General features: G+C 45.4%; 1 protein-coding gene across 1 annotated transcript; it reads right to left on the minus strand.

Moving 5' to 3' along the window:
- Positions 1-1,311: 1,311 nt before the first annotated feature.
- Positions 1,312-7,423, minus strand: PRSS58 (serine protease 58). Its single transcript, XM_024555147.2, has 5 exons — positions 7,384-7,423; positions 5,367-5,505; positions 4,884-5,140; positions 1,549-1,688; positions 1,312-1,461 (listed from the first exon to the last, which is right to left on the minus strand). Exons 1-5 carry the CDS (start codon positions 7,421-7,423, stop codon positions 1,312-1,314), a joined length of 726 nt encoding a protein of 241 aa, XP_024410915.2.
- Positions 7,424-21,922: the final 14,499 nt, after the last annotated feature.

Consider the following 21,922-nt stretch of genomic DNA (forward strand, 5'->3'; position numbering starts at 1 on the left):
TTGATAATCAGGTGGACAGGCTGGTCTGCTCTGAAGTTTTTTTTCTCATTTTTCCAAGTGTTTTTTATGGCTTCTTAAACCAAGGGAACAATGGGACCAAATAGGGTGCATGTAGGGACTTCTTGCAAGTCTCACCTGGCTACCACATCTGCTGAAGACCCCGTTTGTAGTGTTGGTGACCAAGCTCAGCCCCGATCTATTGCTGTAGCCCAGGTAACCCACCGGCCAAGTGGGGGTAGGAGGGCCCCGTCCTCACTGAAAATGACACTGAAAATGATGTGGATTTTCTTTCCCTTGCCATCCTCACTCCCAGCCCTACCATCCAGAATCAACTGAATGCCTTATCTATTCCACAAAAAAAGAATTTATTTTTCAACCAAGGAAGTCACCTTCCGATGATAGTGGTCATACAGCAAGCTGGTGTCCATGGAATTAGGTACCCCTAACACATGCTTCCTCACCTAGACTCACCTGAGCTTATAAGATGTCAGGATGATCTATTGAAATCTTAGCACCACTTCAAGCTGGGAAACACCTCCTGAGGCTGAGGTGCTTGCCTGCAAAAGCCACCTGCTTCTCTCAAAAAGAAACTTCCAGTCATAACTTACACAGAGGTGAAGCTCTCACAGTTGAACTTAACAACCCATGTGCAAAATGTTGCTTTTCAGCACTACACACTGGGCTGCATTGCCTTAGAGGTTTTAGGACCATAGAGAGGACAGAGTTGACTGCTGTAACTTCTTCTGTCCTAAGCCCCAGGGAACTTTTGTATTAACCTCTCCTGATTCAAGTGCCTGCACAGAATCCTGCAAAACAAATGACCAGAATCTGTGCCTGGTGTAGAGTCATAAGGACGAGGAGAAACAAAATGCAATACCTCCCACAACCTCCCTCCTTAAGCCCCTTCCCCTCATCCGTACTTCTGGTTAGCTCACTCCTTGTCACACGGCCTTTTTCCCATTGGCATGTATAAGCTGCCTGTGTTCAATTCAATGCAAGTAGGAGGGCTTTTGACACCCCAAATGGCTCCCGAGTGGCCGTTTTTCAATAAATCCATGATCAGTTAGAGAGAACACTATCCCCACTTCATAAACTTCAGCTGCCTAGGAGGCATTGAGTTTGCTATCTTCACTGAGAGGGGAAGAAAGGCTGTACGTATAGTCACAGCACAGGGATGTGCCAGTCACCTTCTCTGAGGGCAGAAGAGACAGGAATGCAGGGTGCAGCTCAAGGAGTCTATTTAGATTTGACTCTGAGGCTGGACATGCGTACAGGCTGCATCGAATGGTCTGGAGTTCCTGCCATGTGAGCTCAGTTGTTACGAATCGTATTTTCAATCCAGGGTACATAGTTAAAGATTCTGGTATAGATGCCAACATCCGCTCTCAAAACACATCCATCTGCAAAAGTTAGAATTCCTTGAAGTACCCCATCGCAGACTGCCGGGGCCCCCGTGACTTCCTGCCAGGAAGAAAGGAAACCAGGTTATCATCTAGCAAAAGGCACAAGGAACAAAACGGGAATGGGACAGTACGGAGAGCAGCTTGCCTTGCAGGGCAGCCTTCTTCCTGGCACAATGCCCAAGCACAGCACACCTTCCGTGATGTTGTGGCTTTCATAGGCGTTGCGGCACTCAGCCACGGGGACAAGAGAGATGTTCACGCTCTGCAGTGAGTCAGGTTCCTTGGCTAGAGGAAAGGGAAGTAGAGCGTCCGTGAGCTTTAGTCGATACCAGGCCTTCTCCTCTCCCTCCCCACTTTTTCAACACACTTCTTCTTCTCCCAGCAGAAAGGGAAGGAGGTCCAACACAGAGAGAAATCAGAAATGTGGTCGCTGGGACAACAGGGAATTGTCGGCTTAGCAATGTCTCACGAAACAAGTGTCTGTCTCCTTATAAAACAGATCAAACCTTGGCAGTGCTATGTAAACATGGGAGAACTCTGCAATGACGTGAAAGAAATTACTTAAAAAACTTCTGGAAATTTAAACATCTAAAGAGTGCCCTTTGGGATGGAATTTTACTTATTTATTTAGGTTTTATGTTTTATTATTTGTTCCACACTTTAAATTCATCACTGACTCCTTTTCAGTTTATTTACTGAAATCTATTTGGCTTGGCCCTGACCAGTGTGGCTCAGCTGGTCAGGGCCAAAGGTCATCCCACAAATTGAAAGGTCAAGGGTTTGATTTCTGTTTGGGCAAATGCCTGGATTGCAGATTCGGTCCCCAGTTTGGGGCTCATAGGAGAGCCACTGATCAGTGTTTCTCTCTCACAGAGTTATTTCTCTCCCTCCCCTTCTTTCTAAAAAGATAAATAAATAAGATCTTTTAAAAAATGAATTATATTTGACTTGCAAGGTTGTGTACATTTAAGGTGTACGTGTTGATGTGATACATTTACCTAGTGCAATATGATGGCCATTGTAATAGTGAGCATCCATATCACATTACGTAGTCGCCATTGCCTTTCTGTGGTGGGAATAGGTAAGATCTAGTCTCTTAGCAAGTTCAATTATAATGCAATACTATGGTCTATATTCACTGTACTGTGCGTTAGATCTCCAGGACCTAGTTGTCTACTAGTTGCTACATGTGTATTTTTAGTTTAAAGAAATGTAGAGTCCTCTCACCTTAGTTTTTTAATTGTCAATCAAAAAACTCCAGAATCTGCTCAAAAAAAAAAAATCACTCAAAAGGTGATTTTCTTAAACCCATAAAATTAGAATTTAAAATGGGGTCTCTTGATTCCTAATTCAAGTTAGTTTCTTTATATCAATGGTTTACAAATACAATAGACTGGGCAGGCCCATAACAAAGATTTTTAATGTAATAAAATGAGAAAAACAAGAACAAAATAATATTAATGTTAGGGGTTCTTGCCCGGGACTTTTCATTGGAAAGAAGTATTTTATTTTGAGATTTTGTTTTTCTAATGGGAGTGTATTTGTATAAATGTCTTTATTTGTGAATGGCATATTTATTCTTGAAAAGAAAATGTTTAAAGTTCTTTGTTCTATTTTCTAGTCTAGCAATAATTTGTGTGGGTCAACATTTCTTCTGGAAATGTATTTTGAAATTTTTTTTAATTAAGAAAATTTCAGTTACAGTTGACATGAAATATTCTTTTGTATTAGTTTCAGGTGCACGGCATATTGTGTCTGCAAATGCATTTTCAAGAAATGCTTACTTCGCTACTTCATCTGCCAGATCCAAATAAGCTAGATTTTTTTTTTTTTTGTAAGTCACTGCTCTTTGGCAGACACAATGAATCAAACATACTGCTCACGCCAGGGGCATTTGCTTATTTCCAAAACTCAGATTGACTCTCAGGAGAACAAAGTCCTTGTACTTGTCTAGGACACTCTGCTAAGTGGAAGAAGGCAGACACAGGAAGCCAGATCCTGCATGACCTCATCTAAGCGTGGGATTGAAACAACTCCTGGAAACAGAGACTAGGATGGCAGTCGCTGGGGCTGGGGGTAGAGGGTAAGGAGACAAACCGGCCAAAGGGCGCAAACTTCCAGTTATAAGATGAGTAAGTTATGGACATTCAATGTACCGCTTGCTGACTACAGTGTATAATACTATATTGTATACTTTGTAACTCTTACCACACACGTACACACACGAGTACACACATAATGTAGACATATATTAAAACATGTGTACATACATCAAAACATGGCATTATACACAATATATGCCGTTTGTCAATCAAACGTCAATAAAGATGGGGAAAAAAACAATTTCTACTTTTTGATACATTGAAAACAATGTGCCCTGAGATCTGCAGGTATTTGCTGAAGATCTGTTAGCAAAGGTTTGAGTGACAATGGCACTATTAGGATACATGTGTAGGCACCCCTTGGCTTCTAGAAAAAGGAATTAGAGATGGGTGGATGAATATAATCCAACAGTTATTTAAAATGACTCTCTTCTCATACTATGGTGTCTGGTGGATGATACATATTAAATATGCTACAATGAGTTACTCAGAAGTAAAATTCTATCAATGCTTTTTTCTAAGGGACAATATCATAGTTCTGTTTTCCTTATAATTAAATCAGCACCCCTTCCCCAGTATTCATGGCTATATTGATTCACAGGTACAGTTGATTAGAATTTGCATGACAATTTTGGAACGGGATAAGAGCAGACAGCACAAAACCTAGACAAGAGAAAGCTGTCTTAATTTGAAGGTTTTTTTTTACGGAATCTGAAAAATGTGACATAGAAGAAAGCTTAGGATGTATAGCTCAGTGGTTTCCAATTATACATAGGAGACTTTTACTGAAAAAATCATGAGGGCCATTTTTTGATTTCCTGAATAAATGAGAGAATGTTCTGGATGTTATCAGTTCAAAGTGTTTCAGAAATATTTTTCTTAAACTTGTAATTATTTATTTGTATCACAGTCTTGCATATGGAAAGTCTGCCTGATTAAACACAACATTATGTATATGCCTCATGTTTAATACATGAATATTATTTGATGCTATTTCAAGGCTCTAAGTTTCTTGATTGCCTGGAATAGTTTGAAAACATCTGATATAGTTGGTGCTACATTTTTTAGTCAAGAAAACTGAGGGTCCAAGGTGAAGTGGCCGCCCACTGTCATGCAGCAAATTAGGGCCAGAATACAAATGTCTTCCCTCCACTAACACCACTTCTATCACATATGAAAGATGATAGAAAGATACAGTGGGGAGAAGCTCGAAGGACCCCCTCAGTGAGGTACAGGGAAAGGGGAAGGGAGTTGGAATGGATGGATGAATAACGAGGTGAGGAAAAAGAGCTGGGGAGACGTGCAGAGGGAGGCCAAGAGCAGACAAGGGATAGAAGCGTGTCCGAATCTGAGAGAGGATCATCTCGACGTCACTCACAGAGGTCGCATCTGTTGTAGCCCCAGGTGGAGACGGTGCACATGGTGTTTTCGGTGGCAGGTTCTCGGGGCAGGCTGACCAGTTTCACAAAGTCGTTGACGTTAATGTATCTTTCCAACTTGATTAACATCAGGTTATTCTCAATAGAAGTGATCGAGAAGTATGGGTGATTAATCATCTTCTCATAGCCAACAACCTGTACATTTCGTTCAGTGTGGCTTGAGGGGTTTGTAATCCCCAATATCACCTTAAGGTTCCTGGAACAACATGGGTGTTCTTGAGAGGGCTGCACAGAGATGGCTCACCCGACCATTTGGGCCTTTACTAGCTCCTCCCTGCAGACTTATTTCTCCACTCCTGAACATCCCCAGAAGGCCTCCCTAACCCCGTGTAATTAATGGGCAGCGGTCCCAGGCAGGGGCCTCGGGCTGGGTCCAACCTGAGAACCCCAAGTGTGAAGGGGCACTGGGGCTTAGGACTCACGGTAAGTTGCAGCTGGCAGCGGTAATCACCCACAGGGGGTGGATCAGGACTCCGGCACAGGGCAAGTAATCTGATTTCAAGTAGGCCAGGTAGGGCAGAGTGATGGTATTTGTGTAATCTGGGTCGTAGGTCAAAGCACCTGGAAAGAGAAACATGGACAGGAAATTCTGAGGTGTTGTTTTCAGGAATCACTTTAAAAAACAAAGGAAAATTATTTAATAGACCCATGTTTTGCCTGCCTTTCTCACCAGTACCTTTGACTGTAAGCTGAATTTGTAAGCTCATTTCTTTTGTCGTAAACTATAAAGAAAATGATAGAAATATATTTATTTCGAAAGGTAAAAGGCATTTTCCCTTTTAGTTGTCAGTAAATATCCTTCCAGTGAAAACACAAGCTTTTCTCAAATACCTTCCACGACTCAGTGGGTGTATGTTAAACCAACTCACGAAGGACTGAACTGTTTTTACCATTTTTAGAGTGCTTTGACCGATCTCAGCCCATCCTCCCAACAACCATGCAAAGCAGAATGACGTAAGTGCCATTTAAAGAACAGTCCAAATGCTAACAGAGTCGAAGGAGGGACAGTCATCTATTCGTTCAACAGGAGACTGTTGAGGACCTGGTGTGTGCCAGCCTCCGTCCGAGGGGCTTGGGCTACTAGCGAACAAGACAGAGAGATATTCCTGCTCTCACACATTCTAGTGAGTGGAGACACTCAACAGTAACAAATGCAATCGTAAGTGAACGACTCAGTATGTTAGATGGTGATTATAGTCATTAACATATAGTGACTATAGACTATAGTTATAGACTAACATATAGTCTAAATCACCATCTACTTTTTCTGCTTTGGAAAAAGTAGAATGAGGAAAGAGGGGAAGGTAGCAGCAGGGGTGTGTGTGCGCACACGTGTCGGGGGCACCTCAGTAGACAGGGTAGATCCCATGGATGAGAGGGGTGAACAAAGAAATGAAGCTGGGGGAAGGAGATATTTTACTTTGCACTTTTTTGCCAAAATTTTTGAGGGAAAAATAAGGATGTGCATTATACACGGGTATAGTGAGTACAATGCACGGGCATAATAATCCTGTGTTTTGTGCACTCAAAAGGTGGGTCGCATTATATATAGCAAAATACAGTAATCGGGTGTCTGGGGAACAGGATCCCAGGCAGAGGATGCAGCTGGAGAAGAGTCCTAACGCCTGTTTAAGGAATGTCACGGGGCCGATGTGGTTGGCATGGCGAGTGAGGGGGAGAAGAGCTGGGAAGCAGAGAGGCCATAGGAGCGATGTGGGCGGGGCTTGGTAGAGTGTGGTAAGGACCTGGCCTCGTCCTCTGAGAGAAGTGGGGTGTGTAGTGTGTGATAAAGGAGGGATTATGATTCCCTTAGGGAGAAGTGTTGAGCATAGGCGTATAAAGCAGAGAGGCCTGTCATAATTTGATAATCCAGGCAAGAGATGGTGGCTTGGACCATGGTGAGCAGTGGACGTGGTGAGATGTGACTGGATTCCGGATTTGTTTAGAAGACAGAGTCAATAAAATTGTCCAAACAGCGTGAACGTGGTATGTGAGGAAAGAGGATTTCTGATTATCTCCATGGCTTTGGCCTCAATAATTGGAACCATGCCTGGACTACACCCCCAAACCCTCAAGTGCTCTTCTGGGCCCATTATTTGGACCCCTGCTTTCAACCCCTGCCTCCACTTCTCAGTGTCTCATACCAAAGTCAGTCTTGTTCTAGATAGGCCGAGGGGCAGCTCTCAGTGTTCCCAAAGAGGAGGTCCAATATTGGGGACCAATGTCCATGCCTCCCCCCAAAGCATACAATAGTCAACCTGGGGTGAGGCAGGCAGGTAATGCCACAGGAGGCAGCCCGGTGGGGATGGAGGCAGTGGCGAGGGGTAGAGAATCCAGCCTACAGTTGTAGTCTGGAATGTTGCTCCTGTCTTTATCCATCTTTCCTTTTCCCCCTAGGATTTCTCTTTGGCCAGTAAAGAAAAATGTGCAGACACTCACAAGGCAGGTTCAAGGTCACCCAGAAAAGGATAAACTTCATAATGATGTCAAAAGCCTTTTCAAAGAATGAGGTTCAGCTCCGGGTCTCTGGAAAGGATGAAGAGAAGAGAGAGAGAGTAAACGACTAAATAAGATAAGGCAGGACAGGGTTCTAGGGTTAGAAAAAATTGTCCTCTGAATTCTTGCAGCGGCAGGATTGAGTTCCAGAAGAGGTGTTTGTCAGTCAGAGTAGGTTGTGGTGTCAAGCATCAGAAGGACAAGAACAGAGATCAGGTGACTCGGGCCTAGACATAGTAGAGAACAGATTGGTGTTTTGCTCTCCATCAGGTTAGAAAGTCCCTAATCTGAGAGACGTGGAAGCTCACAGTGTGTCCACAGCCTCCTTCCCTCTGGCTCCTGCTTTGTCAAACTCTGAAGTCCTGTCCTTCTCTGAACTCCCTTGAGGGTGCGGGCCCCACCCCTCTATGTGATGCAGGTGGGCCCTGGTTGTGTGACATTCATCACCGGCAGTAACCTGGTGTCCTGTTCTGATCTCAGCCCCTGTGCCTGACACTGCACACCGCCTCAAGATACATTAGCCCTTTCCTTAGTGTCACTACTCATGCCTTTATTTATTCAACCAGCCAGCCCATAATTTATGTTTCGTGTCTGACTTGTGCGAGGCTCTGTGCTTACTGTTGAGGATGCCTAAGTGGGAAGATACTGTTTCTGCCTTGGAGCAGAGTTAAGGACACTTTCGTCTAAGTGTGTGTAAGAAAGGAGAACCCAGAGACTACACTGTATCCAGGGCTTAGAGAAAGGGAAGGAACTTGTCTGACATAAAAAGAAGAGAAAAAATAATTCAAGAAGAAAAGGCCCTGGCTGGTGTGGCTCAGTGGACTGACTGCCAGCCTGCAAACTGAAGGGTCACCATTTTGATTCCCAGTCAGGGCACAGGCCTGGGTTGCTGGCCAGGTGCCCAGTAGGAGGCGTGCAAGATGCAACCACACGTTGATGTTTCTCACTCTTTCCCTTTCCCTCTCTCTAAAAAAATAAATAAATAAGTAAAATCTTAAAAAAAAACTATTAAAGAAGAAAGAAAGGCTTCTGAAAAGGCACGAACATGTGAAATGACATGGTGCGTTTGTGGATCTATGAGTGTTACAGGAGGAGTGTTGAGAGCTGGGAGGAGAGACAAGCAGGATTAAATCACCAAAAGCCTTATTATATAAGCTTGCATATTTAAGACTTGCAGAAGTCTTCACTGTGTAGGAGATCAGGAGCCAATAAATTCATTATTTAACAAATTTCTATTGAATGTCGCGGAGGACAGACCCGCCCATGTTTACACTGAGTAATCCTCAATTGCCTCCCCTTGAGTATGGATGGGAGCTATGACTTGCTTCTGACTAATGGAACATGGCAAACATTATGGAATGTCCTCCCCATGGTTATGTTTATATATATGCCTCCACCATGCTAGTCTGCACAAGAGAGATTCTGCCCAGTGGCTTGTTGAAGAAAGCCCACTTGGCAAAGAACTCTGTGTGGGTGGCCTCTTTGTGCTGAGGAGAATCTTAAGGACCCCAGGGCAGCTTTCAGCTGACAGCCAGAAAAAGCATAGATCCTGTGTCACACAACCAAAAGGAAATGGGTTCTACCAACCACCTGAATAAGCTTAGAAGCAAATGCTTCCCTCAAAACCTTTGTAGACACTAAAGAAAAGATCCAACTAAGCTATGCCTGGACTCTTGACTTACAGAAACTGCGATATAATAAATGTTTTGTGCTGTTCAATTGGTAGTAATGTGTTTATGCAGGAATAGAAAACTAACATAAAAAACGAAAAAAAAAGAAAACTAACATATATGACTATTACATGGTGGCATTTTATTAGATATTGATGATGTAATGGTAAGGGAGATGAGAATCGAGCTCTCACAGATTATTAAAGACCAATAGGTGAGACAGGTGGATGTTTCCATGAATGTCACACTGTGGGAAGTAAAGAGAGAGAGAGAAACACATAGTAGAGTCTCCATGTAAGGATCAGAAGAAGACCTCCTTGATGAAGTGCTGGTTGATTGAGGCGTGAAGGATGAGAAAAAGTTAACCAAAGGCAGGCACGGTGGAAGAAATCACTGGGAAGATGAACCAGGACTCGAAAGAGAGCAAAGTACATACCAGAGTGTGAAGAGAGACAGAGAAGACTTTTACAGAACTTTCAGGAATTGTCAAGAACATCCTTTGAAGAAGACAGAGGAGGCAACCAGAGAGTAGAGCTGGGGAGAAGGTCCTTGGCCTCTGTAACTTAGATGGGAGAGGCTTTATCTTGCTTAGATGTTGACAGGAAGAATCCAATAGATTGAGGAAGTTGAAAAATAAGGTAAAGGAGAGATAATGTATAAGGCAGGTCCATTAGGAAGTCATAGGAGATGAGATTCATATGAGGGTAGAGAAGAAGCTAAAGATAGTAAGAAAAAAAACTATGCTTGTAGGTTGGGTGGTGGGAAGTTACTTGAGGTGTCTTCTGAGGGTTTCACCATCCTTCTCCTCCCAGAGATCATCTGCTGACGGTGAGCCCTGAAGGTCATGGGAGAGAGGAGGATGCTTGATGTGGCCATTATGGAGAACTAACTGCACAGACAATGGACTTGGAGAATACAGAATTGTAAGCGTTGAAGACATAATTTCAGAGTTATAAAAAGCGATCACAGGAGGGCACGTTGGGCAATGGATCAGAGGCGGGAAGCGTGGAGAAACTAGGAGCAAGGGTCCTAGATAAGGCAAACAGAGAGGATTGTGGTTTGGATGGGCCAGCTATTACAAGAAAAAGCAGCAAAGCAAAGTTGAAGGAAATGGCCTAGGGTTCAAATTTGAGATACTTTTTGTGTACAGGATTAAGCTGTGGATATTAGTCAGAACCCAGATCTATTTTTTGTTTGTTTCATTTTTGGCTTTGGTAGGGGATAAAAAGCATCCAGGTTCACCATGTATCAATGTCCAAGGACCAGCCTACTTCTGCAATCTCTACTAACACACAGATCCACTTCTCCCTCAAAGGATGGATCTCCTAACTTCTTCATTCTTTGCAGAGTCTCTTTCTCCAAAGGCACGATTCTCTCTCCCCCCATCTCCCTGACTCATGTTACACTGCCTCTCTCCTACATGAAAGTCCATGGCCTCTCAAATATCAGTCTGAACCCCAACTCTTATGTCACTCGGAATCCTCTGAAGTCTGTTTTTTAGGTATCTTGGGTCTGGGCTGCTATTCATCTCTCCACCATACACCATTGCGAGAGAAGGACTAAGCATTCCTCAGAGCTCTTCCTAATAGCACAAAACTCTACCAAAGCCTGAACCCTCTTTCCGAAAATATGGATTTGCCCAGCTTCTATGCCTAGACATCATCTGCGATCCAGATCTTTGTCTCCAGCTGTCTGCTGGAAACGATGGCCTCCCAATCTTTCAAGGATGTCAAAAATAACATGTCCTATCTCTCCTAATTCATTCTCATGCTCCTGATCCTTCAGAGACGGAAACATTGGTTCTGTTTATATTGTCTTTGAGAACCACCGCCTAGCTGGTCACCCAAGTCAGAAACTCGGGAGGTAGCCCAGACACTTCCTTCTTTTCTCTACTCACAGTCAAATTCATCTGTGGATATATCGTGCAGACGCAGCTTCCTCACTCTCTCCCAATTCAGAAATCCAGCGATATTCTCTCTAGCATGGAGACATTAATGACGCCTACACAACAAGACAATCTAAATTTTTTTACAGAACAGGTCAGATCCTTTGCTAACACTTGCTCACCTACAAACAGCAATCTTTTATCACACTCTCTCTCCATTTCATCTCCAGTATTACTTATTTACAAATATTTTCTGGAACATGCCACATTTTTTATGCTTTTTCTGATTTTTACTTAACTACACCCTCAGTCTTACAATATCTGTCTGTCTCTTACAAAGTCTGTCTCTTTGGTGACAATTCCCGTGACATGTTCTTATTCTATGTGCTCACAACACATGTTGCTCATCATTATTATGGCAATTGTCACAGGCTATTATAATTGGCTGATTGATGGCAAAGACTATGTTAAATTCACCCACACACGCCTAGCATAGGCAGTGCCTTCTGAGTAGCAAAGATTCCATAAATTTTGGATGAATGAACACATGGTGGGGATGTTGCTGAATTTCTCACTGTTCTCACAGTCGATATGAGGAAGAGGTCAGGGATCACAGCATGAGTTCTTATTGTCATTTTTTATTGGGTTTTAAAATGTGGATTCTAAATGTGGAGTTGGGGATCCAGTGTAGAAGTCATGAAGGGGTTGCACTGGGGGAAGGGAGGAACCCGGGAGCCTCAGTGACTCTTAATGATTTTTAGGATCCATCTTGCATAGGGGTGAACTTCCGTGAAGAATCCTTCATTTCCCAGGGTGACACTGCCTTTTGCCCAGGACAAGATTCCATGCAACCTCCCAGCACAGATGGCTGGAGCAGCTGAAACTTCCTGCCAGGGAGAGGAAAGGAGGTCAGTGTCGTTCTGTCCTCATGGAACAAGAATAAATCCCAGCAAGTGGCACATTATAGTAGCAGGGGCATTGAAGGGAATGGACTCTTTTTTCTTTTTGAGAGATATCAACCCTCTCTTCACATCCACGCAGGCCTCACCTCTCTTGGGTCAAGCTTGGCCCAACTTGAGAGCAAGCAGCTGAAGAAAGAACAAATGGTTCTACTGGGGATCTCTTCCACTCTGAAGGAGGGAAGAGGAATTGATGACAAACCCACAGACTGAGTGGGGAGAGGAAAAGGACTTCAGGCCTTTGGGATAAACATCATTGGATTTCCCACAGTTGCCCTCCCTCCTCATGGACCCCTTGCTCTCGTCCTGTCTGAGGAAAAGGAAAGATACCTTAATTCCATACATGGTGTTCAGAGGTTGTCCCACACACATGATGTTGGTTGTTATTCTTTGGCTTAGCATGCCCTGGCACTCGTGGGTGGGAAGAGTATATTGGCTCGTCCAGGTGAGGATGTCAGGGTCACTCACTGTGGGAAAGAGACGAGAAATGAAGCCCAGATTTGCTCCCCGGATCCACATCCTCTTGGATCAGCCCTGACTTTGAAAATGCGTGACTCCCTGAGAATATTCATCGCCGGTAGGAATCACTCCATCCTTCTCAGGGCCCTTGGTTCAGTGTCTGTGTCGGAGCAGTGGATTCGGAGCAGGAGTCCCTCCTCACCTGGATGTCGGATCTGGGTCCTCTCCCAGAACCTCTCCTGGTTCTGTGCATAATTCAGAAACTTTGAGGACCCAGGAGAAAGTCATGAGTGACTGTGAGAAGAGGCAGACCTAAAGCCTTGGTCTCCAAGAAATCTGTTTCTTCTGCACCTACTTCATCTTCTAGATGTGTGTGTATATGTAAATATACATACATATTTTCCTTTAAGTAGTTATATTACTTATCTCTACAATAGCAGTTGTTAGTATCCTGTTAATGCCAGGGGGCAAGGATTTTAATCAAGATATTATACAATTTTAATCTCCGGTAGAGAAGAGCAAGGAGGAAATAAAAAACAGACCAGAGATTGCTCAAGCAAAACTTAATGATCTGTGGAGCAGGATTTTTCTCCTGGGGTGTATCCAGTCGAATGTCCTAAAGCAGATTCGACCAGAAAGTGTCAGGTCAGAAAAGAGAGGAGTTAGGTTGTTTTCAATGTTTAGGGGAATTGAATCGAAATACGTAGAACAAGCGAGGTGAAAGTAACCTAGTTACTTGAAATAATGAATTCCCAATAACCACGGGGAGCCTTGCACCAGAGAGCTTATAGGATTAGTCTGTCCCTGTCGTCCTGACCTGGAGGTCTGTGTGATAAAACTCTCCGATAGTTTTATTTTGTTTTCAATTGGTATGTAATAACTTGCTTTTGTGATGTGTGATGTAATTACTTTGAATAAGACTCAGAAAGTCAAGGACAAAGTTCATAAATCTTTGATTTGTTCAGAAAATATATTCTGAACAAATATATTCAGAATGTATTCGTGAATATATTCTGAAAATGAAAATGAAGTTGCCAAAAGGGAAGAATATAAAAGTTCCCACATTTTATTTGTTTTTGCAAAAGAGAATTATTTTAAAAGTTCCCACTTTGTATTTGTTTCTACAGAACAAATGGCTCATTCTGTAGCCACCACTGGGGTTTAAATGTGATTACTGTCCATGACATTCTGCCTCAGGGGACACAGCTTTGGCCAGTCAATCAATCAGTGTCACTTTTTAAACTCAGCCAATCAGACCCCTCCAAAAAACATGTCTCAGAGGGCCAACCAATCAACAACAACCTCACCCAAGTAACCATGCTTCTTACAGATGATGTCAACTCTCTTTAGCCTCTGAAAGTCCTCCAATCCCTGTCCACTAGCTTCCCACAAAGCCCCTCATAAGCCCAGTAGTCTCTGCTCAGCGAGACCGTGCCTGCTCAGCATCGCTCTTCCTTACTATAGAAAGCCATACATTTAGCTTAATCATTTCATGTCAGATATTGAGTGGTGGCTCCATCCTCCTTTGACAATACCTAAAGAGAACAAAATGGTTTTTAGCAGCCCCATGAAGCAAAGGCCAGCAAGGACCAACAAATGTGTGAGGAAGCACTGTTCTTCATACAGTGAGTGCCCTTGATAAGACATGATCCTGCAGGGATCAGATCTCTGCTCACACCCATTAGAGCTCAGAGGGCGAAGGGTGCCTGCAGCTTGGGTTGTGGCAATTTTTCCGATGCGTGTCTGGCCAGAGAGACACCGGGAGCACATCATAACAGTCAACGCCTGTGAACCCTCCCAGTCCCCGCCCCTACGTGGGAACCATTGGAGGGAGCAGCAGGTCTAAGAAGAGCACCCTCTTCATGGAAACAGATCTGGCGACAGAAGCGATGGCTCACCGCACCACCTCCGTACCACTCAGGGTCCACTTGAATCACCTTCGACACAGGCTGGGTTGTCTGTGGTTGGGATGGGAAGTATCCTCGGCTGCTTCCCTACGGCACATGTTTTATTGTGGTTTCCCCACTGCTGTCTCTGTGATGGCTTGGTGGACTTCCAGTAGCCATCCCTGAGGCGGCAAGGCACTCTCCCACAGTACGCCTTTAGAGTGAGCCGCTGACCCACCTTCATTTAAATGCAGTTCCCAGGACGCAGATCCTGGTTCTGGAGATGTAACAATCCCTGCCCATTCCGTTCATTGATGTCCAGTTGGCTTCTCTCTATCAGCCTCTCTGAGTTTTATCTTTCGGCCTCTAATCTCAGTATATGAGGTCCTGACAGTAATCGCTCTAAAGTCAAGAACGTTACCTCAGAGCCCCTATTTCCCTCAAGTACATCCATCCGTCCAGGTGTTCCCCAGCTCGAAGCACGCAGAGCCAAACACTTACGGTTTTTATACTCATTCCACCTCCAGGTCGGGATGAAGCAGGAGTCGTTCAGGGCCAAGGGCTCTAGAGCTATGGCTATTGTGCCCACGCGGGTGGTGAGTGCCACAGCCTTGGACAGTTTTATCATCAGCAAGTCGTGTTCCAGCGTGTGCATGTTGAAGTCAGGGTGGGGCACGGTCAGCGAGTAGTTCCGCGTCTGCTCTTTGTTATTTTTGATGGTGGGTTGAAAAACTCCCAGTCGAATTTTAACACTTTGGAAGAAAGAGGGCAGAGAGATGGTTACACACACACACACACACACACACACAACAGGGTCATAAAACGTCAGAACTGCAAGAAACAACAGAGGCAACTTTCTACAATCCTCTTAATTTTGTCTCTTAGACCTGAGAACTGAAATGACATCCCTTGGTCTATAAAATAGGAACAACAACAGTTTATGGCATTGTTATGTTAGAGTCAATGTTTGTATAAAACCTGACATGGTACCTGCCACCTAGCACATACCTGTGTGGTCTAATTGTGATGATGATGATGATGATGATTTAGATAATCTGGATGAGCAGGCAATAGAGATGGCACCACAATGCATTACTGCAGAGCCCTCGCCTGCGCTACACTGTCTCAAGCACCTCTTGAGAAAGCGTGGTATACGCTTTGTTTCTAGATATCCTTAGGCCCCTCCCAGCTCCTCACAGGCCCGTGTCTTTGTACGGAAATCCTGTGCCACCTGCATTGATCACGGATCCACGTGACTCCTGGCAGTCTGTTGGGGCTCCCCTTCGCCATTTGCCATTATGCTCCCCGGACAAATTCACACCCACTTGCTTCCATGGCCAGAAATCCAGTCGTGCACCAGATACGAGAGCCATTGCCTGCTACGGACAGTTCACGCAGAATGTCAGTTTCTTAGAGGGGATGACTGTCTTTATTTCCTTTGTATTTCTCGTGCTGTGCAGAGCAGGGGCTCCATCTGTGTTCGAGTAAATTGTCTTAAGCAACCACGTGGCTGAGAGTTCTGAGTGTGAAATGACCCTTGCGTACCCCTGAAACTCTGAATAGGTGCCAGTCACACCACGCACTGGGACCCAGTCACCATGGAGACGCTGAGATTTGCAAGGGACAGCATTATTTTGTGCCACGCACTCTTGCCCTTCTGAGAATTACCCTGCCCCCTCATTATACTCAGCCAACACCGGTCTCTCAAATACCCTGACTACCTGGGGACTCTATTCCCAGGCTGCAGGTACTTGGCTGCCACCTCTTCTTTCTGTGGGTCTCTTCTCAGCAAAGAGGCCACATGTGGCCACCCTAGCTGAAGCGGATCTCTTGTTTCATTCCTGTTTATTACAGCGTGCCGCTCGTTTCGTGCTCTCTTTTTGGCCGTTTATTTATTTTGGCTTACTTCCTCTACCAGAATGTAGGCTCTATGAGGGGAAATTTATTTCCACCCTTTTCCCCTCGCTGTTTCCTCAGTGCATTAAGCAGTCCCTGGTATATAGTGAGTGTTCAGTAAAGACACTGTGTGAAAGAATACTGTTTACTCTTCATGAGTTAGAGTCTTCTAGCCCCTTCCTACTGACCTCTCTTTTTTGACCTCTCTCTTTTTAAAAACATTTTATTTACTTATTTTTAGAGAGGGAGAAAGAGAGAGAGAGAAACATCAATGTGCGGTTCCCTCTCGCTCCCCCCCACACTGGGGACCTGGCCCGCAACACAGGCATGTGCCCTGACTGGGAATCCCAACCGGTGACCCTTTGGTTTGCAGGCCGGCTCTCAATCCACTGAGCCACCCCAGCCAGGGCTATTGACCTCTCTTAAACTGACAAATGCGTATGATTTTCCCCGTTGGGAAGAAGATCCTCTCTCTCTTCCCGCACCCTCTTATTCCCTTAGGATGCCATTAGCACGTGCTGGATGCCTCACCAGACCTCCTTTTGTTTAACCACACCCCTCCTGGTTCCCGAGAGCAAAGGGATACTCACGGTAAGGGGCAGTGAGCAGCCGTCAGGACCCACTCAGGGCTAATGAGAGACCCCACACAGGGCTCCGGGCTGGACTGCAGGTAGACCAAGTAAGGAATGGTAAAATCGCCTGGTGAGCTCAGCTTCTCCTTTTTAGACTCTTTGGCCAGAATGACTGCTAAAGAATTGATGAGGTCATAGGTAGAAAGAGAGACAAAGAGGTTGAGAGGTGAGCGTTGGCCAGGGTAGTTTTTCCCAGCCCAAGGTTTTCAAAGACATTATCGAGGTCTTCGCATTATATTCAATATTCATCTTAGATTAGGGAGAACCAAGTGTGCCGCTCAACTGTCCACGTTAAGGAAGCCAACAACTGTCCCTGCCCGGCGTGGAAGGAAACAGTTACATGCTCCCTGACTTTGCAGGTGGAAGTGTTAGGTAGCAGCAGGGAATGAGCGGCCGGAGGGGAAATGAAGCAGGGCCCCTTGCCAGGACAGTCTAACAGAGAACTTGACACAGGAGGCTGGAGAGACAGGGGAGACAGTCTCACCCACCAACCCAGCCGTCCTGAGCCGTCCGATGCTATTGCTAGGCGCTCTGAGAATCACAAGCAACACTGTGACAGCTCAGGAGGAGGGGAGCCCTCGAAATTCTTATGTATCGTGTCCACTAGCTGGGAAAGAAAACCTTTAGAACTGTGGATGAATCCCAAGCTCTAGAAATGGGATGAAGAGGGGAACTTAGGCACTGACTGAAGTACATCACCCTTGAACCCCAATAGTCAGCACACTCAGATTAACTGAGGGCCCACTTGTAGCCAGGCGCTCAAGTATATAGAACAAACTTGCTAATAAACTTAAAAACAAACTTACTAGTGATTTTATTTCCTTCATACGGGGGTGGGGGGGGGGCACTCAGACTAGCCGGGTGCCTGCTTGCAGCTACGTGCTTACACATGTTCCACAAATAAACTTGCTATCTCATTCCCACTATACGTGTTTGTCTCTCATCCGAATTCTTCTCTTGTGAGCAAGGTAAGAACCGAGGAGCGGGAGCTCCTGACTTGGGTCTCCCCAGTAACATATTTTAGGAGGGGGAGCCCCCTAACTTGGGTCTTCTGGTAACCAAAGGGATAGAAAAGCTTGGGGTGGGGCTGCGAGGCTTCTGGGGCCCCTGACCCAGCCCCGCTTCCTTTCCTGTGCTCACACCCCTGCAGCCCATGTCGAGGGAAGGCCTACTTTTCCTGTGGCTGTGCAGGAACTTTGGCCATCAGCACACCACACTCAAACGTCGAGCACTTACTAGTGACACATCTAACAGGCTCCCGGGCCTTGGAGGGCGAGGGGAAAGTGCTGACGGGGTGGGCTCTGCCCCCAAGTGAGTGTAGTTCCTTCTGTTTCCTTCATCAGTTAATTGAAGGAAATGCTTGCAGCTTCCTAGCCCTTCCCCTGTGGCTAGCTACCTCCCTTTCTGACCCTTCCCCCCAACCCCATCTCTCCCAAGGTGGCAGCAGGGGCCCAGACTCTCACCAGCTGCGCCCAGGAGAGCGAAGATGAGACAGTGCTTCATGGTGGCTGAGATCTCACCAGGAGCAGACCCGTCGTCTCAAACTGGAAACAATTCCAGTCTTTGCTCCAAGTGTCTCTGTTAAGAACAGCTGGGGAGGAACTTTAATTGGGGGCTAGGGGGGAAACGCAGGGATCTTACAGTAGTCTTCAAACTAGTCCGTATCTGAACCCTTTATAGGACAAAAGCCTGGAGCCGTGTCTGCTGTGGGTGAATGAGAGGAAGGAGCCCACCCAGCAAAGCCCCTAGTGCCTCTTCTCTGCCCTTAAATACCTCAGGAGTGGTGAGGTGTCCACTGACATTTTCCCTCCCCTCTCTGTGACATAGCCTTTCTCTGTTGTCCCCTCCTGCCTTTGTGACTGCCACCCTCTCTCCCCGCCCTCACTTGCCACCTCCCCTTCCCCAGAGGCCCTCAGAGAGCCATCTCATAGATGCATGAAACACTGGGGTGGGAAACAAATTTAATCAATCATCCCTGCCCCCCCCCCCCCATTTTAGAGAGGACACTGTGGTCCTCAGGGAAGTCAGTGCAAGGTCAGGACTTGGACCTGAGTTTGCAGATGTCCTCGAACAGGTTGCCCTGTGCCTGAGCCCTGGGCCCCTAGAGAACAGCAGTGGGCAAAAATGTCCCCTGGGAGTTTTGTTTTCCGGGAAATGGCTTGCCACAAAGAAATGCCCTTCCCCACGTGAGTTAGAAGAGACTTTCTCGAGGCTCCTATAAGACTTCAGATGACTCCTTGGTCCCCTGTGACAAGGTCAAACACAGACCTTCCCCCTTTGCCCTGAATGGGACCCAGACCCTCTAGCTCCTCATTCTTTACCTCATGCACAATTAGCTGAGCTTACAGCTGTTTCCCCTGAAACTGGCCCAACGTAGACGGCTGACCGAGAAGTGCCCTGACTGCAAAACGGCCTCCCTGTGAACCTCCCTGCCTGCAACTTGTGTGCTTCTCCCAATAAAAATCTGAGGCAAAACCATCCCGCTGAGAGATTTTCTTCCAAGTCCGGAATGTCTTCTTATTGCAATAGTCTGAATAAAGTTGATTTCTTTACCTGTTCAGGTGTCTTTGACACTTACTCGTTCCGATGCACCACATCTATCTTTGCAAGTCACTGTTACATGGAAACTTTCCCCTCCCCCTCCCCAAGGGATGATAAACCATGGGGCCAGTCAGGGCTGCAGGGGTGTCCAACCCGTGGCCCGTGGGCCACATGCGGCCCAGGATGGCTGTGAACGCGGCCTGACACAAAATCGTAAATGAAACACAAGATTTTTTGTGATTACGTGTCGCAGTGTATTTAATGTGTGGCCCAAGACAACTCTTCTTCCAGTGTGACCCAGAGACGCCAAAAGTTGGCCACCCCTAGATAGCCTTCTGCAGTGTACTTCTCTGGCCTCGGCATCACAGTAGTGCTGGCCTCACAGAATGACATCGGAAGTGGTCTCTCCTCAGTTTTGGGGGGAAGAGTTTGAAAAGGATTGGCATTAATTCTTCTTCAAATATTTGGTAGCATTCACCAGTGGAGCCATCTGGGTCTGGGGTTTTCTGGGTTGAGACTTTGTTTTGCTTACTGTCATCTCTTTGCTGGTCATTTGTTCAGATTTCCCATTTATAAAGTGCTTAGACGGTGACACACAGTGGCAGATACTATATAAAAGCTTGTTAAATAAAATAACTGCCACCTCAGGATCCCCTTGTTTTCCAGGCTTCTGGGGACATCTTTTTATCTGAGTGGGCGGGTATTGTTGTGAAGTCCTTAAATCTCTGGAGTATCTTCCTGTTTGTTAACCTGAGAGCAAAGAGCAGAGAACGCGCAGTCAGACTTCGAGGGCTGCCATCCCAGCCTCGGGACCTCCGTGAGCCCTAGCATTCTAAACTATAAAATGAGAGAAACATTAGTACCTACTTCATAGAGTACTTGTGAGGATTACCTATTAAATATTTTTTAAAAGCACAAGCATAGCATGTGGCACATAGAAAATACTTTGAAATGCTTGTTGTTGTTAATACATATTTGCCCCTCTGCAAGAGCGAGCAATGCGTCCCAGATTCTGCCGAGCAGCAAACCGTCAGCGAGTTCCCGGAGCACAGACTGTGCGTTCGGCCCCAGCAGGGCCCAGAACACATTTCCTCCTGGAGCCGGGGATTCAGAATTGTCACACGCCTGTGGGGTTAAGGTGTCTCCAGTTCAGCAGAGCGTCCTCCACTGAGAGACTAGATTATGGAGTGTACCAAGCAGAAGTAAATTCCTTTTACCCAGTTTATACAGCCTGCGGGAAGAAAAAAATTTACAGCTAAGCTTCTATGTGCTGATATTGCTTTAGCTTTCATGCCTGCAATGGGTCATAACCTTGAAGTGGACAGGTGAGAGCCATTTCCTCAGAATTTTCAGGAGCAAGTGATAAGTAAATTACCTGTTACTATAATTAGACAAAACAAACAAACAAACAAACTTTTGTCTCTCTGCATTGTCTGTTCCTCCTCTCAGATTTTTCCCTCTTTACATTTCCTCATTTTTGTTACAAAAATACCATGTCTTTCTGGATCTTATTGAATCAAGAATTAGGTATTTATTTGTAGTAAATGTGTTTTGGTCAGAGCTATCTCTTCTGACTACAAAATGGCTTTTTATTTTAAATATACTGTGTTTTCATAGGTCTTGGTGCTTTTCGCAGTATATTAGAAGCAGACCTGCTTTCCAGTCACGCTCGCCTTTCTTCAGTTTGCTGGGCAGCGTGGGCATTGATCGGCCTTATAGTCCATAATCTCTGTTTGTTTTTGGTTTACCCAGCGAGCACGCACAGGCCACAGAGACAGGGCTTTGCCTGTTTTCTTCCCTAATGTATCTTTACTGCATGAAACAGGGTCAGACACACAACAGGCCCTCGATAAGCGTGTGTCAAGTAAAAGGTTGGATACATGGATAGAAGAGTTACATTGAGTCCCGCACAGGACACACCGGGTATATGCAATCAATGCTTTATTGTTAGATATGTGAGTTGTTGCCGGAATTTCAGGGTTAGGTAGACGGTGCATTGCTAACCATCCTGGCTTATTCTAGTGGAGCTTATGGCTGCCTTCTTACCACTCACTCCTCCTCCTCTTGACAACTACCCTTAAGTTATTCTGTTAACCGAGTGTATACCCTGTGGGTCATGTTTATCACAGAGCGAAAGGCCTGCCCCTCACTCTGATGGTATGCTGTGCGTTCAATTGTCAGTTAATAGAGTAATCGCATTCAATGATCGGCTTAGGGATGTGGAAGTGAGCATATTCCGCTAAGGCGATACCATGCAGTATCTGCTGGGTGCTTCTGGGAAAGGAAGCCTCTTAGACCTTCTGGGAGCAACTCTGTTTATTTCTCTCCCTAGATGCAAACAAGGGAGAGCACTGTCTTGAGGCTTTACTCTTAGGGCGAAGCTGACAGTAATGTGGAGAGCAGACACGAGGAAAGTGGGTGCTTGATAACAGTTTTGAATTGCTGGGATCAAACCGTCCTGGAAGGCCTCCCTAATTCTAAACTTTTATTAGTGCATATTTTTAAGACCGTGTGAGTTGGATATTCTTCTCCTTACAACCGTGTGATTCGTAAA

This window comes from Desmodus rotundus, chromosome 6, assembly GCF_022682495.2.
Source record: "Desmodus rotundus isolate HL8 chromosome 6, HLdesRot8A.1, whole genome shotgun sequence".
NCBI classification, from domain to species: domain Eukaryota; kingdom Metazoa; phylum Chordata; class Mammalia; order Chiroptera; family Phyllostomidae; genus Desmodus; species Desmodus rotundus.

Excerpts from the sequence above, each read along its gene's own strand:
- PRSS58 (XM_024555147.2), bottom strand. The coding sequence starts at position 7,423 with ATGAAGTTTATCCTTTTCTGGGTGACCTTGAACCTGCCTT. Across the intron at positions 5,506-7,383 it reads GGTGACCTTGAACCTGCCTT|GTGCTTTGACCTACGACCCA; the intron begins GTGAGTGTCTGC and ends TTCTCTTTCCAG. Across the intron at positions 1,462-1,548 it reads GAAGAAGGCTGCCCTGCAAG|GAAGTCACGGGGGCCCCGGC; the intron begins GCAAGCTGCTCT and ends TCTTCCTGGCAG.